At 39.3% G+C, this 17,501-nt stretch overlaps 2 protein-coding genes across 4 annotated transcripts in view; one reads left to right on the forward strand and one right to left on the reverse strand.

The window, feature by feature from the left end:
• Positions 1-11,789, reverse strand: part of LOC144016457 (RNA polymerase II elongation factor ELL) — an 88,401-nt gene extending 76,612 nt beyond the window's left edge. For all 3 annotated transcript variants that reach the window (XR_013282914.1, XR_013282915.1, XM_077517627.1), the window contains exons 1-2: positions 11,652-11,789; positions 6,413-6,460 (exon numbers count right to left, since the gene is read on the reverse strand). Coding sequence is in view for 1 of the 3 variants with exons in the window: in XM_077517627.1 (XP_077373753.1) it covers positions 6,413-6,460; positions 11,652-11,789 (186 nt within the window). In the remaining 2 variants the exon portion in view is untranslated. The remainder of the gene's footprint in view (positions 1-6,412; positions 6,461-11,651) is intronic.
• Positions 11,790-15,565: 3,776 nt separating this feature from the next.
• fkbp16 (FKBP prolyl isomerase 16) overlaps positions 15,566-17,501 on the forward strand; it is a 33,239-nt gene continuing 31,303 nt past the window's right edge. The window contains exon 1 of the mRNA XM_077517635.1: positions 15,566-16,338. Coding sequence (XP_077373761.1) covers positions 15,972-16,338 — 367 coding nt within the window. The 5' untranslated portion in view covers positions 15,566-15,971. The remainder of the gene's footprint in view (positions 16,339-17,501) is intronic.

Below are 17,501 nucleotides of genomic sequence, written 5' to 3' on the forward strand. Positions count from 1 at the left end.
GGGGCGTGGCTAAAATCCAGTGGCCCCGCCCCCACAAAATAAGAACTTGAGTGCCTTCATCCACATCAATGCAACTGTAACGTACAGTTAGCTAGCGAGTTGTGCCTAAACCCCTGAAAATTCATCGTCCCTTTGCATTGGCCACTGTTGTGGTCGCTATTAGAGTGCCTCGTTGTTGGGCGCGAGCGCATGCACGTCACACGGATAAGGACTGAAAAGCAAGGAGGGAGGGAAAATATATATATATACACACACATTTATTTTTTAAATGCCACTCGACTGTGGCTTCGGACAGCCGTCGCTGCTTTAGAGCGCCTTGTTGTCACGGTATGGAAAAGCCAAGCAATGACGAAGAGAGATAGAATCTAGTGATTGGAGGCTATAAAGTGGATATACTCGTGGTTGAAACATGGAAGTTGGAGAACAAGGTGGTAGTACGAGTATTTGATTGACAGTTGAGCGTGCCGTTGTTTCAGCAAACACGCTCGCCACCGCTCGATTTTTTTTTTCACAATTCTCAAGCCTCATTTTACTTACTCTGCAATTTTGTTATTTATTCTAATGTGGCAGGTTTGTAACTTAACAGTACTCCATTCTGTGTCAAATTTAGAAGATATATTTGGACTTTTCCGCGGACTTCAAACTAATTGTTACATTCAGGAATTCCCTGCGCAGTTCCTATCCTCGTTTTCCTCCGACCGCAGACCCACAAAGACAATAACCGCGCTTCCCTTGTTGATACCTTGTTATTTCCTACAGTCCCGCAAACCACTTGCAGCGGCGCAGCGTTATACTTTGCTGCTCTCCACGCAAAAAAAATCCTTTTAACGAGTCGCAGATTGTGCAACGCTGGGAAAAGTTGACTTGAAGCGGATTAACTGTCAGGAAAAGCTGGACAGGCATGTGAGAAAATCCCAAACATGCACGCTGATGTGCAATGCGGGAATGTGGAGGCGGCAGCAACAAATCCTGCATGTGCGCGTGCTTTCATTGTCCGTCACTGCGAAGGAAAAAGTCACACCGCTGTTACTAATTTACTTTGGTCTATAAACTGCATATGAAATTTTTATTATTATTTTTTTTTTTATTTAGTTTTTATATTAACTGGTAAAATTTCATGATGGTCTTTAAACATTATTTTAAGACGGTGAAACTCCATCAATTCTTTCAATTTTAAAGTTTTTAGTTGCATATAATGGATTCGTGTGGTCTCTGTATCCGCAGCCGCAAACGACACAAATTGCATGTTTCTGTAAATTTAAAAAAAAAAAGATGGAATCGGTGTAGGTTTTGGCTGCACATCTCCACACTTCAATGCTATATACTATCGAATATTTTTAGAATCGATTATTCAATCGATTAATTGACTAATCTGATTTATTTTAATTTTGCATTAATTTGATAATCGATTAATTTTGACAGCTATAATTTATTTTTATCCGATTAATCAGTAGAATATTTAAACTAGAATATAATAATAATAATAATAATAATTAGGGGTGTGAATTGCCTAGTACCTGACGATTCGATTCGTATCACGATTCACAGGTCACGATTCGATTCGATACCGATTAATCCCGATACGAATGGTCACGATTCGCTACCGATTAATCCCGATACGAATTTATAAGTCGATTGTTGCGATTTTTTTTCATTCATATTTAGAAAATACTAATCAGTAAGCTTGTAGAGTGTAAGATTTATATGAAAATGTATTATTTATTTATCTGAAATTTCAGTCTTATAGAGGTTGTAATCTGTTTCATGTTTGAACAGCATTAAAATAAAAATATTAAGGCTTAATGTGCCGTTCATATAACATTCTTCCATGCTCAAGGTGTGAATCCTAAAAAAAAAAAAAAAAAAAAAAAAAAAAAAAAAAAAAAAATCGATTCTGCCGATTATTGAATCGATTCGAGAATCGCGCGATGTAGTATCGCGATATATCGCCGCATCGATTTTTTTTTTAACACCCCTAATAATAATAATAATGAAATCAGTAGAATATTTAAAAATATTCAATATTTACAGTACAGCACTTGATTGGGTTCACCTGCACAACCTAATGAGATGAGCTGACATGTTTATTGTTGTGGTTGCCCAACGGAACTGCATCGTATTCTAAACGATTGCCGAGCTCATGGCTAAGATCTCATTCGATCAAAATCTCGTGGCTGCTGAGTGCGCGTTTCCAGCGTTCCAGTTTTTTTGTCCTCCCACAATTCTGAACTCTGACGCCACTTGTGGCAATTAAACACTGGCCCGTGCAGTCGCCCTGGCGTCGCTCAAAAAAAGCCCTCATTGAACATCCAGGCCACAATAATGACAGGCGGGATGACCCAAAAGAAAAAAAAAAAGTCGTCTTTCGCTGCGGGATCTCGTGAAGCTCGTTCCTAAAATAGAGCGTGCGATCCGCGCGGCGGCGCGTAGAAGCAGAGACGACTTGTGGGAATTTGGCAACAATCGACACATCTGGAAGAAGAAGAAAAAAAAAAAAAAAAAGACGGACCGGGTCCGGCGTGCGGCCTTTCAAGAGCACGTGCGACAAACTCTCACTCTTGCTGAGATTCTGCTGGGGCGGGACAGATCCGAGAAAGCAACGCCTTCCTACAATCGTCATTCTGATTAGCTTCAACATAGAAAAAAGCGGAGGGGGGTAAAATAAAAAAAAAATAAAATAAATAAAAAAAAGACAAGTGCACGTGCGTGGACGGGGTGGGGATTATTGAGCGTTGTCACGAGAACGTATCTTAAGAGGACCATAAATGAAAATGCAGGTATTATTATTATTAGTTATTATTATTATTATTATTTTATTTGAAAGGGACAGTGTGTAGAATTTAGTGCCATCTAGTGATGGACGAATAGAATGCTAAGTTCAAATTCAGAGAGACCACACTTTGCAAGCCTACCACCAATTACTAAGTTCACAAAGTTCTTCACTCTCGGGTATCAATCACAGCGCAGCTTCTGAAAACAGGTGAGCGGTGATTGGTCAGTTGCCTGAGACCCTCTGAGTAACTGCGATGTCATCTTCAGTCGACGGCAAGTGGCAAAATGGCCGCCCCCCTGAGATGGATCAAAACGGCTGGATTTTGCTTCCTAACTCATATTGCACAAATGTAATATTCATCAAAATGTCATATTTAGTAGGGCTGGGAATCTTTGACGATTCGATTCGATTACGATTTTTGGGTCTGCGATTCGATTCAGAATCCATTTTCGATTCTCGATTCAAACGATTTTCGATTTCAAAATGATTTGATTGACAAATGATTTCTGCTTCAATTTACAGATATGCAAAAAATTGTTTTGATCGACTCCAGTCTGCTTTGCAAGACAAAATGACAAATAGAGACATTAAAGTGTCTTTTTTTTTTTTTTTTTTTTAAACATTTATGAATTTTGTATTGTAAGTGCCTTTTTCCACAAAAACAGCATTGTGGGCTACAACTGCCTTTTCCCCTTCTTCTTCATTTCTAATTGAAATAAAATAGTTTTTTGGATATTAATATCGATTCGATTCGATTAATAAGTGAGAATCTCGATTCTTTTATGAATCGATTTTTTTGGCACACCCCTAATATTTAGACTAGTGAGGTCACACATAACATATTATTGTCAAGAAATGTTTAAGGTTGACTTCCACTGTGAACAGAATTGATGATCATTTTAGCATTTTCGCAATCGTCGGTACCCAAGAAGCAGCCGTCAATTTCAAAACAGTTGTTGACGACGTCGGTCGGGTTCACACGTACGAGAAATCAGCTAGCAGGGAGCGGTAAAAACGGCACAGGGATGTGAAATTCCTCGTCATGGCAACGCCGCTTGGAATATATTCCTTAATCTTCAAGCCGTCATCATTTCAAAGTCCACAATTTCCTTTCAAACTGCTCGTGCGCCGTTTGGACTCGCGTTACGTTTCCGATTGCATCGCCTTCGTTTTCCCCGCGCCGCATCACGCGATCGTTATCGATCGGTTCAAATCGTTCGCAAGTACGCGTTTCATCACGAGTTTGCTTGGAGAAACGCTTTCGTTGTCTGCTTCCGATTGACAGTAATCGTGCGAAATGCCACAGGTTAAAAAAAACAAAAAATAAAAAAAACCAGCATGCCATTTCTCCAGAGAAGCCCGCCCCCCCGAAACCGCCGCGTTCTGGATTGTTGCCAGGAGAGTGATTGGAAGAACTCCTCTGGTTTTTGGCGGACCCTGGGAGTGCCCCTTCACAGGAAAAGCGTGACAAGCGGCGGCGAGGACAAAAGATCACATGCGAGCGACGCGTGACCTGTTGAACCTGCTGCTGGTTTTTGGGAAAAGGGGAGGAGTTTCTGCAGGAAGTGCTGCATAGAAGAAATACAGTGGATTTCTTATGATTCGGGTTTTGGTTGATTTATTTTTTTTAAATGTTGTCCCAGTTTTCGTTCATTTGATTTGGACATTCATTTTCTGCAATCAATGCACGTCAGAGTTATGATTATAGTAGTTTTGGAATTTTTTATTTTAGTTAGTTTTTATTTCATTTTGATTTATTTATTTATTTATTTTTATTTAGTTTTAATTATTTTTCAGGGTGGTCCTGTTAGTTTTTATTAGTTTTAGTTAATAAATGCTTAGTTTTAGTTAGTTTAGTTTGAGTTTTTTGTTTTTTTTAAGTGTATTACTCGTGCGCAATATTTGAAAAGCACCATGGGAGCGACTGAGTGACAGAGTGTCTGAAGGTGCTTTTCTATTGGCTGCTGCAAGATGACGTCACTTGTGTGTGACACACTTACAAACCGACAGTTAATATCAAAATAAATCAACTTAAAATCACATTTAAAATCATCCCCAAAGGCTCATAACAATAAATAAATACATAAATAAATAATAAAAATTTTATAATTTTTTTTCAAGTATTTATTTTTTTTATTACATAATGTGTAATTAGTTACTTTTAAAGGCAAGTAATCAGTAAAGTAACTCAGTTACTTTTTCAATGCAACTGCGGTTACACTGATCTGGAACGGCCTCATCGGATTTCCATGATTCCCTGTGAGAAATGTTGCATTGGATTTGGTGCGGCTCGGTTTCAGTTAGATTTTGTGGAACGTTATAATTGCAGTTCCACTGTCAGTCGTAATTGTAAAGGAAAGGGAATGTTGCAAAGCCTCCAACCTGCAAATCCAGATATTGGTCGTTCTCCTCTGGCTTTGCTTTGCTGTATGCCAGACTGCCACCTTCACCAACATCCTCCCCCCACAAACGGCTTCATCTGTACGTTTTCTTTTATTGTGATGTGTTAATTTACTGTTGAAATAAGATGTAAAGAATAAGGGGTAAGATTAAATAAGTTTTTAACTTCTTCCTACTCCCTTTGGACATGTAAACCGTTTTTGATGATCGTTGTGAGGTTGTTGTTTTTTCTTTCTCTCAATTTTTACTTGCTATTTGTTTATGTTATGTTTACGTGATCAATAAACTTCAAACTTTTAGTCATTTATTTATTTATTTAGTTATTTTTAATTTTAGCAGTTTTGGCCCATGATGCCAAGTTGAAATGAAATGAAATGAAATTAAACATTTCGACTTGGCAGTATGGACCAAAGCTGCCAAAATTAAAAATAAATAAATGACTAAATAGATAAATAAACAAAAAAAAAAAAAGACTAAATGGCTAAATAAATAAAAACACATATAAAAAATATAATTTAAATATATATTTTTCTTGTTTTGATTTCCATTTATATTTATTTTTCCGGATTTAATTTTCGAATGATATTTTTTTAAATATCTGTTTTTATTTCCACTTTTCGCCATCTATTTATTGAGTCATTTCTTTATTTAGAATTGTGTCAGTTTTGGTCCTCCATAGACAACAGGCATGAAGTGGTGGGGGCTCCCCGGGGTCGGCCGCCTCCCCTCCCCCCTCCCCGAACAAAAGCCTCCCCCAGTTGCAGGCTGCTGACCCAGTAACCTGGGCCAGCAGCCTGGGGCTACAGTGTACCCTGTCTTTGGGCTTCCAGGAGTTCACACGGCCGTCCCTGCATTTCGTGTACACGGCAAAGTCACTTTGGTCCAAGCAATCGGCTCTTGCGGAGGATTAGCGGGAACTTCTTTTAGACGGGGGGGGGGGGGGGGGACGATTGGGAGGTAAATGCGGCGCTGACGAGGGAGTCATACAGATCTTTCGGGTTGCTCCTTCACAGGAATGTCCTCTTGCAAGATATTTGTCGCACAACAACAGCGTCGCCGAGCTCAGCGATAACCTCTCCTTTTTTTTTTTTTTTTTTTTTTTTTGCGATAACCTCTCCTGAACGCGTCCGACGAGCGGGTCAGAAAAAGGTCAACCTCTTTAGGCTGCGCCGCTCATAAGTGCGCTCCACAAGTCATGAGTGAATTTCGTTTCGGACGCATGAGAAAGTAAGGACTTACCCCCTGGCTTCCCTTGAAGCAAATGGAGGTCTGATTGGGAAGTGATGCCTGCAAGACAAAAACAAAAAAAAAAAACACAAGTCACACTTTCAAGCCATCTAGCGTACGTCGTTTTGAAAGTGGAGCGATTCGAGTTCAGTTCGACTCCGATTCGATTCGATTCGAAAGACCCTTCTCGTGTGACGTCACGTTTAAGTGCGCCCCTTGCGAAAACAAATCGGTGTGACCTAGAAAATAGGTCAAACAGTTGATAAATCGGCCGACCGACGCTATGGTGAACTTGTGCGCGGCCGACGGATGCTCGAATGGCTCAAAGAGAGACGAGATCGTTCTTTTGGCTGCGGTGTGGCGGTGTTACCACTTTCACTCGCCGCCATTTTCACATCTTGCAATCCCGTTCGCTCCCGGCTGTTTTACTGGATTTGGACTGATTTTGCAAGGCCCACAGAATATTGAGTTCTATTGCTATAAAAGCATGGAACCTATCAAAAGAAAGATTAAAGTCTCTTCTTTCGTCAGGAAAAAAAAAAGTATGTTTCTATCTGTTTCTGTTTTGCAGCAATTAGCATTAGAAGAGAGCTAAGATTCATCAGTTTTCACAAATCTATTCAAAATTGTAAGTAATTTAGCTTTTTTTCTACATGGCCCTGGTTGATCTCCTTTGCTCTGCTGCCACCTTCTGGCCGTTTGTGTAATAACTATCATTTCTGCAACCGTTCTTTGCAGTTGAGAGGCTGCATCAAAGTCTTCTGTATGCTCTAGCATAACAAAAAAACAAAAAAACGTATAAATACGTCTTTGGGACACTTAGAACATTTATTTAAAAAAAACTTATTTACACGTTATTGGGAGCAAATGAGTTAAGAACGAAATAGTCACATTCAAACTCATGTTAAATGGATGTCTGCACACCCAGCACCATTTAAAGTGCGTCAGATTAACCCCAAATAAAGTTCAGATGTTCTAGTAGGCTTTTCCTGACCTTTTTCCCCCCCTTTCTAACAGATGTAGGTTTTGTGAATCCGCTGACTGCAAAACAACCCCAAATGTCGCCACAGGTTTGGTGTTCTTTCCGTTATGAGCAATATTTCTTTTTACGCCAAACTATGCCCAAAAAGTTCGATCTTTGTTTCATCAAACCATCACAAAATCTCCCAAAATTCACCAATCTGACAAGCGCAAACAAGTTTTTGCCATCAGTTCAATTCAAGGTCAGTAAACGCCTGCTATTTGACCGAGAATGCAAAAAAGAGGAAGCATTCACGACATAGCACAGTCCAAAGTATTTTTGCCCCGCCCCTTTCTCCGAATCCTGCCAGTTCTGGCAATCGTGATGCCTGATGAGCAAACCTTCCTCCGCAGTCTGCGCCAAAAATGCGACCACGGTCGCCATGAAGGCACGGACGGGCCTCCCTCCCCGACCTGCTCGTCATATCGCCGCGCGTTCCAGAGCGTCTGCGCTTCGGGAGCTTCCTGGGCTTAATCTTGCGAGGAATGTGTGATTAATCGGCGGCGCAGCAAAAAAATAAAATAAAATAAAAACTCTGCTCATGTCACTCGAGTGTGCTTTGCAGGATGGGAGGGGGCGGGGCAGTTGCAGCTGATTTCTTCATGAAATGATGAAGCGAATACGGGCCACGGCGGATCCCCGAGGACGCACAAACCTCCTTCTGAAACCAATTAGAATTCATTAAAAGCCTCTTTTATTTTTTTTTTAGAAGCGGGGCTGGCATAAGCCCACTAATATTTCTCCCCTTGCCCCTTACTGATTAAGAAATGTATTTTTTTTTTATGTAAAAAAATGTCATGCCTTTAAGGCAACACGATGCACAGTTAATAGGATGAGACGATGATCTGTGAAGTGCAGCCGCGCTGGTGATTGACAGCGCTTTTAATTTATTATTAATGGTTTGGGGAAATATCCTCCCTGTTGTGGAGCATTGTTCTGATTTTCTTCCCTCCACATTGCGCCGAATAATAAGAATAAAGGGCCCGCAAGAAATGCGTTCATTGTCAAAAAAAAAAAAAACTGTCTCGACCTTTCTATGACGGGGTCGCCACAAGGGGGAATAAAGCAGCAGTTTCGTAAGTGGGTGTAATATGTACTGAGTAATTGTTTTCTTAAATAATTAATTGACTAATACGTTGGAGTCACTGTAAAGTGAAGATAAATATATCTTGTAAATTTGACACACCCACGGCGGTTGTGAGTGTTGTTAACAACCCTGACAAATTTGAATGATTAAGAAGTGAGCTTGTTAGCTTGCGAGCTAACAAGCTTTTGGGGTTCCACGTCTGGTGGACAAGCAGCCGGCTCGGTAAAGGAATAGCCGTCTTGAGTTGGAAGTTGGAACTTAATTCACGACAGATCTGTTCTGTAAATTGCAGCATCCATGGAAGACGGAGTTTCGCGGTGTCAGTATAGCTAGCTAGCTAGCTAACTGCATGCTGTAGCGCTCGAACGGGCTAGTACTTATGCTGCATTCGAGGATGGTCGTTAGTCGGACTTTTCCGAGTTCGAACCAGGAAGTGTGTACGGGAACGCCCCCTTAAACTCGGAAATTCCATTTGTGTCACTGACGGACTACAAGTGACGTCACTCTACAATCGCAACCACAGACGGTGAATGGTAAAACACAATTTGCTAGGTTTTCTTCATTCATAAATATTCGACGTAACTTCACATAAAGCAAGGAACATGACAGCATGCCGCTATATCCCTCCATAAAATTATACGGTGGACTACTGAACTGTATGGAATGCTTATGAAATAAGATAAAAACAATAAATGAAGCAAAAATTACGAGAATGTAAGTTTGCTGGAGGTGAAAAATGAGTTTTAAGAACCAAAATAAAAAACAATTTACCACAATCGGCCATTTTGGTTGTTTACATTCGCCTCGAACGTTTTAAGGTCGGAACTGGGAAAAAAACAACTCGGATATATCCGACTTCCGACCAACCGAGCTAACAGCTAGCTAACTTCATGCTGTAGCGCTCGAAATGGGCCTAGTACTTATGCTACATTCGAGGATGGTCCGAAGTTGGACTGTTCTGAGTTCAAACCAGGAAGTGTGTACGGGAACGCCCCCTTAAACTCGGAAATTTCACTTGCGAAGTTGGAAGAAAAAGAAGGAACCCGACTTCACTGACGGACTACAATGTGATGTCACTCTGAATGGTAAAACACAATTTACTTGAGTACAAAACTAGATAGCTTTCTCCATTCATAACTATTCGACATAACATAACTTCGGTGACAGTATGCCGCCATCTCCCTCCATAAAATTACATGGTGAACTACTGAACTGTATGAAATGCTTATGAAATGAGATAAAAACAACAAATGAAGCAAAAATTAAGAGAATGTAGGTTTGCTGGAGGTCAAAAATGAGTTTTAAGAACCAAAATTAAAAAACAATTTACCACTATCCGCCATTTTGATTGTTTACTTTCGCCTCAAACGCTTTCAGGTCGGAAGCGGGAAAAACCAACTCGGATATAACTGAGTAACTCATAATTATGCCAGATAATATCCACTTAAGCCATTTTTTTTGTTCTGTCTTCTGCAATATTTGCAGGAATCTGCTGTTATGTAGTTAGAAACAAAATTAAATGTGTTTCTTGTTTTAAAAAGCTGAAGCTGTCATTTTGATTTCACTGTCAAACAGTAATTAAGAAGTTAACCGAGTTTAAAGGAAATTAGCAGCTTCATTTAGTATTTCCGGAACAGCTTCCCCCCCCCCACCATATTTTCCGGTAAATCAATATTTTCAACCACAGAGCTCACTTGGACTTTTGTCTATTTATAGACTGAATCATGTCAGCTATTGACAAGTCAAGGGGGAGAGCATGCAAACACAAACATTGTTGTCATTCGCATCTCGATCGAGCGCTCGTATATTTTTTTTTCTGGAGCGATTGGTGGATTCGCTTAGTTCTGCATGTCTTACGTGTGCTTTGAAGGAAATTAAAAGTTAACAGCTTGTAACATGTTGTCTTTCTTCTCTTCAAGTATGTAGCAGTGTTGAAGTTTTTTTTTGACTGGGCCTCCATAGGACAAACCCACCATGCAGCCCCTTGTCTCCTCTGTGGGCAATCGTGCAAATAATAACAACGTATTCTCTGCAGCGACGCGTGACATGGGAAACTTTTTTTTTTTTTTTTTGCAAAGGTGCAGTTTAGAGCCGCGCTTCACAGTCCAGTGAGTCCCAGTGAGCTGGGAACGCTTCCAGGAGCGAGAAGGGCAAAAAGGCAAAGACAATAACGCACAAGATCCCAGCTACAAGTGCCACCCAGCGCGCACTGACAGCCGCCATTGCCACATCCACTTTCCATGCACACTGTCAAAGCAGGGACCCATATTATTACTTTTTTTAAACACATTTAACTCTCTGTCGACCAACTTAGACCGAGTACACTTCAGCTGCATTTAACATTTGAGCACAAATGCATTTGCATTGACAGTGACATAAAGTCAGTGCTTGTCAAGAGTGCCTCTAGTGGATTGCAGAGGAATACCCAAGTATGATTTAGTTGTTTTTAACATTTTGCATTTAAGCTTGAATAATGATTTGGATTGTTTTTAATATGTACATATTTTTAAGTAAAAAAATATATATATATATATATTTACTACTACTACTACAGTATTTTAATGGTGGTCATGCAAAGTATTTCTTTAGGTGGTACTTGGCGTAAAAACAAACAAAAAAAAGTTTGACAAGCACGGATTTAACTGATGCGTTTAAACTGAATAGGAAAACAGCAGGACATTTTTACCACCCTCTTGTCATATGGCAACTTTTTTAGGGGGTGGAAGGGGGGGGGGGATTATTCTTTGGTAAACAAGTACAATTCTAAATGAGATTTTCTTATTGAGCAAAAACAAAATTGCTCTCAGGGCTTAACAGGGAGAATTTGAGGAAATCCCTTCATTCGTCAAAAGTCTATCTGGAACGTTCCGTTATTGAGATGATTCCCAAGAAGCAGAGCTCGTGTTGATTTAGCAGGAAAAACAACAACGTTTTTCTCACTACTGCTTTCTCCGAGATGCTCTATTTTTTTTCTTTTTTTTAACTTTTACCTCCGTCATTATAGGAGGAAAATTAGTTGCCAGAAAGGAATTTTACTGGACTTTGGGAAGCGATTAAAAAAAGAAAAAAAAAAGAAAAAAAAGAAGGGGCTTTTCAAAACAAGAGAGAGAAAAAAAACAGACCAAGACGATAATTTGTCTTACCTTCAAGTTCTGGTAAGTTTCGAGGGTCCGGATGGCGGTGTCAGTGAGTTTGACGTGATAAAGTGTTCGACTGGGGCTGCTTTTGTTGATTTTGCCGCAGGAGAGCCCGTAGCGACGCTCCTGCCTCAGCGCTGCCATTTCTACAACTGAAACGCGACTAGTGGTGGCGACATCCTGCCATGTGACGTCACGGAGCGGGAGGGGGCGGAGCCAGCCTCCTTCACGCACACGCCTCAAAGGCAGGCTTGCTTTTCTTTCTTTTTGTACTTTCGCTTTCCAGGTTGACACCGGTTGGCACGCTTATTATTATTATTATTATTCCTCCATAATCGAGCTTAACATCTATTTTGGTCCGTCTGGCTGGCGGCAAACTGGATTGTTCTGTTTTGTGTTTGTAAACACACAAGCATTGGTATGCAAAGTCACGTGCAAAGACAGGACAAGGTTGGTTATAATGACACTGGAATGTACTGAGGATTCAGTAATTCGCAAACCTTTTTTTTTTTTTCTTACACCAAACAGTACCACCTAAAACAAACAAACCATCATGCCCACCATTATAATACAATCTGGCATAGTAGTCAAAAAACGAGAGGGGTGTTTTATTTAGTTTTTGCTTTTGGGAAAATTGTTTTCTAAAAGGGGTCAGGGGAAAAATAGACTTGACCAAACTAAAATCAAGTAAATAAATCATAAATAATGAGAAATCCTACAAGCGCAACATAAAGCTACAACAACAAAGTCGTAATGTTGGCATTGAAGCGCCACAAAGTTGGTAAACAAAATCGCTATAAATTCCACATTTCTTCACTGATTTGAACCAATTCCAACTACTAAATATTTTTTGGTTTATTCAGGCCATCTTGGGAACTATGTTGTCACAAAATTTGCCAAATGAGAGATTTTACATATTTAAGCTCATCCTTCCACATTTCATGACCAATTCAAAGTCTCAAGTTCTATTTTTCAAATTTTACATAAAAACTGCATTCTCTAGTTGTCGCTCTCTGTTTGTTTTCACCAAATGAAGCAACCGGTGCAGACAGAACGGCGGGCATAATTTACATTTTAAAAGGTAACTTGATTTAAAAAAAATGCAGACATTGTTAATAATAATCATTGACATTTTGATTAATTGGCATATTATGTGCTCTTTTAATGCTGTAATGGATAGTGCGCTAATTCTAGCTAGCAGGCTAGCCATTATGTTTTGCTCAATTGCGTACAGAAAGCTAACCAAACTTTTTTTTTTTTTTTTTAAACATATCTGATAGAAAATGTCTTCCGCCAAACCGATAATGGCTGTTTAGCTGTCTGGTCTGTCCCTTAATGAATGGCTCCTCAACCGTTTACAACCAGGGATGTAACGATAACGGCAATATCGTGATATCGCGATATTAAAACGGCCACAATATATCGTCGTCGTCGTGTCACGATATTAAAAGCAGCACATCTGTTAAAGAGTCAAATTGATTTCCATTTGTGCAGTTCAAGCAACCTCTGGTGGCTATTTTTTTTTTTTGTGCAGTTTAATTTTAATGAGGCATCTTTTGGCCCTTATATGTTTAAAATCCATGCTAATGGTCAGATCAACATTCACGTAATATGCTTATGAACAGAGTGAATATGTGGAGGAACTCAATGTGTGCTTGCATTAGTGCCTCAATATATATTTTTATAGATTTTTATATATAATATTTAATACATTTCATTCCTTTAATGTACAAAAACACAATATTTTGTGTGTTTTTTTAATGAGCTCATTAAAAAAAATATTTACGATATTTAATATTTTAATTTCTCTTTTTTTTGTAATGCCAACCTCACCACAATATCATGATAATTATCGTGACATCGTATCGTGATGTTTGGATATCGTTACATCCCTATTTACAACATTCATTCAATTTATCCTCCACATTCAATGGATCAAAAAAAAATAAAAAATCCAAATCAATAATCGTAACACTCAACCTATCGGGAATATCTGGTGGTGCAACCCCAAACACAACAACGGTATCACGTTCCCGTTACGAAAACTTTTATTGGATCTCGTTGTGCAAGTCCGATGTTGTTTATCAGTGTAACTTCATAACTCACAAGATGTGATAAAAAAAAAAAAAAAAAATCCTGGATTTGCTGCACTTAAAATGTGCACTAATGATTGTTTTGATTGGCTGGAATCCCTGATGGACTTCACGCAACAAATAATTGAGTGTTTGTTTACAAACAGGCTGAGGCCATGTGGACGTCGAGTACACCACCGCAGTACTGCTGCCGTACAAAAAGTACCGCTCAAGTTACCAGTTGTGCAACTTTGAGGCTTTTTCCGTCTTGTTTTGAACCAATAAAACGACGACTGGGCCACTTTTTCCGAAAGCTTTCCACGTCCGAGAACAGCATGTGCAAAAACTGTGTGACTAAGTCACTGTTTCGAAACGAGCACACGAGGGCTCAACGCCAGAAAACATGCTTGAATTTATGGCACTCCAAAAACGGGAAAAAACAAAAACAAAAACCCACATTACACGACTGTGGAGCTTGAAAATCGGTCATGTGATTAAGGAGACGTCGAGTGCCGATCTTGAACAAAAAGCCTCTTGTTGATTTTTTTTTTTTTTTTTTTATGCCAACACGTGAGGCTGCATCACATCCTGAGCCGATGCAAACATGACTTCACTTTTCAAGTGACAAACATTTTCTTATAAGTTAATCACATGATGATGGAATGTATGGAGGACCAAAAGTGCCAAAATTGAAGAAATGAATACTGCGAGATCGCGCGAGAGTCAAGGCGGCAAATCATTCTTCAATGGAAACAGCTGCAATGCAAAATTTTACTTTAATCGAAATGGTAGAAATATTGCTTTTATTTTGATGTTGGTTATGCACAACAACAAGCCTCGATCACTCTATATCAGCATAAAAAATAAAATAAATAAATAATAATAATCCTTAGACAAGATTTGAGTGAATCAGGCTTTAGGCCCCGCCCACTAACTTTGACGGGCGAGTTTGACCAGATAAAATAAATTCATGAAATGCTGCAACAACTAAAACTAACGGAAAAAAATTACAAAAAACAATTTCGTTAACAAAATAAAATAAAAACGAAAATGCTCTTTAAAAAACAAAAAAACAAAAAAAAAACTATAATTATGGCAAAAATGCCCTTCGCTGTAGTCTTTGGTAATGAATTTAATTAATAATTGATGATTTTAAATGTGATTTTAAGTCACACAGAAGTGACGTCATCTCGCAGCAGCCAATCGAAAAGCACCTTGAGATGACGTCGCTCCCATGGTGTTTTTTGAATATTGCGCACAAGTTATACACATTAAAAAAAACCAAAAAAAAACTAATACTGAAAATAACTAAAACTAAACTAGAACGAATAATTTATATTATATAAATATAATATTGCGCACAAGTAAAACACTTTTTTTTTAAACTAAAACTAATACTGAAACTAACTAAAACTAAGCATTTATTAAATAACTAAAACTAATAAAAACAGAACCACCCTGAAGACTAATTAAAACTAACTAAATAAAAAAATAAAATAAATAAAAAACGAAATAAAAATAACTAAAACGAAAAATTATATATATATATATATATATATATTTATATATATATATAATTTTATGAATGACATTTAATTTTTGGTTTATTTAATTCCATATTTAATTAATAAATGGCACATGTAATTATTTCATGACACATTTATTTGTCATGCGCTTTGTCTAATCCGTAATCGCTTCATTTTCTCTTCAATTTCCGAAAAAGTCGTGTTCATGATCTGCACCGGCAAATTAGTTTGCGTTTGCCGCCGTCTGATTGGTCCACAACATTCATGGAAACGGCATTATTGGGCACCGCGGTGAAGTCATTAAGAAGCTTACAGACGTTCCGGCAGATTAGGTTTTTCCTCTTCTAATCCCGCAGATTAGCGCCGGCGCTAGCTCGCCGCCCGAGAGTGTTTTGCGGTGCGGCGCCGTTTCTTTACAGTGATTTTTTGTTGTTGTTGTTGTTTCGTCTTTGCGGAGAGGATGTAGTGAACGCGGACGCCGACTACAGGAAGTACGCAACTTGTGACGGGATTTTTTTTTTTTTTCCACCGATGAATCCAGGATTTGGGGATGTGGTGCCATCTGGATGTCACGAAACATTGCTTGTGTTTTTGTTAATATTGCATCATGGGAATGTTGTCAAGTGTTTGGGTGCCCAGCCAATGACGGACTGACTTACAACCTGAGAAGATCATCTAAATCCCGGAGACCGGAGCAGATGGCGCCCACCGCTCTCTGAGCTCGGGAAATGGAACCGCGGCCCTGTTGCGAGGCGAGAGAGGTGAGGGACGCCGCCGCATGCGAGCTCGCGGGTGCGACCGCACCCGGGGAGGACGGCGAGATCGCCAGAGTTGACGTCGCATCGGAGAACTCCGAGACCAGAAACTCCTGCGGTCCGGAAGGTGAAGGATCAGAGACGAGATGCCAAGGACGAGGGCGGCTGAAGAAGACCAACAGCTGGAAGATGGTTCGATTCCAAGAACGGTCGTCCGACGAGGACGTGCTGGAGAGGGACAGCTCGGCCGAGAGTCTTTTTCCGGACTATGCCCTGGAGGAGTGGACCGCGGTCTCCTTCGAGAAGCTGTTCCTGAAAGATGACTGGCAGTTCATAACGGGTATGACAAAAAGTACTTCATTGTTGCACGAATTGCTGCTCACTCACAAGGAGGAAAATTTGCAACAAATGTTTGAAAATTTCCAACTTTGAATCCCTTTCTGTGACACTTCCAGTCTCTCTGTATCCCCGTTCCTACCTGGATGAGCGGTTCAGATAATAGACAAATGGATTTAGAATTGGTATTAAAAGGGATACTTGACTCAATGAACAATTTTCAGCAGTTAAAAGTCAATATTTTGTCCAGAATGAATATAACTTCATTATTTTTCTATGTACAATTAATACCTTTAAAAAGTAATTTTCTACTTGCTGTCGACCTGTGCTGAGGAAGTAGGTAACAGCCAATCATGGCTCACCTGTTTTCTGGGTTCGGTCAGTAATCTGAGCCATGATTGGTCGTTACCTACTTCCTCAGCACCTGTGACGTCATCATCAGTCGACGTCAAATAAAAAGAAATACTTTTTAAAGGTATAAATTGTATATGAAAAAGTTACCACATTACTTATAGACAAAACATTAACTTTTTAATGCTGAAAATGGTTCAATGAGTCAAGTATCTCTTTAAGCAGTCCGCGAGATCCGGCTCACGGCACCAATTTAAAGGTTTTGAGGGGCTCTTCACCCGATCTAGTGTGTGTGTTTTGTTGTTTTTTTTGCCTTTAAAAGACAGAAGAGCTGGAGAGAGAGAGAGAGAGAGACAGAGCAATCGATTATCAAATTAAGCGACAAGTATTTTAACTTATTTTCTCCCAAAAACGTATAAACACGTTCTAATTTTGAATATTGCCATAGTGCCAAAATCGTATTTATACGTTCTATATTTTTTTTATGCTAGAGCATACCGAACGTAGGCTTTGATGCAGCTTCTGACCCGAAGAAGTCGATTAAAGCAATGGTAGTTATTACAAAAAACGGCCATCAGATGGCAGCAGAGTATAAGAGATCAGCCAGGGCCATGTTGCAACAAGCTCTTTTTGTCAGTGTTTTCAACAGGTTTTTGAATCACGATGAAACTTAGCTATATTCTTATGCTAATTGCGGCAAAACGGAAACAGATACAAATATTCTTTTTTTTTTTCCTGATGAAAGAAGAAACTTTAATCTTCCTTTTGGTAAGTTCCACGTTGTTATAGCAATAGTACACAATATTTTGTGGGCTT

Source organism: Festucalex cinctus, chromosome 3 (assembly GCF_051991245.1).
Source record: "Festucalex cinctus isolate MCC-2025b chromosome 3, RoL_Fcin_1.0, whole genome shotgun sequence".
Classification (NCBI taxonomy): domain Eukaryota; kingdom Metazoa; phylum Chordata; class Actinopteri; order Syngnathiformes; family Syngnathidae; genus Festucalex; species Festucalex cinctus.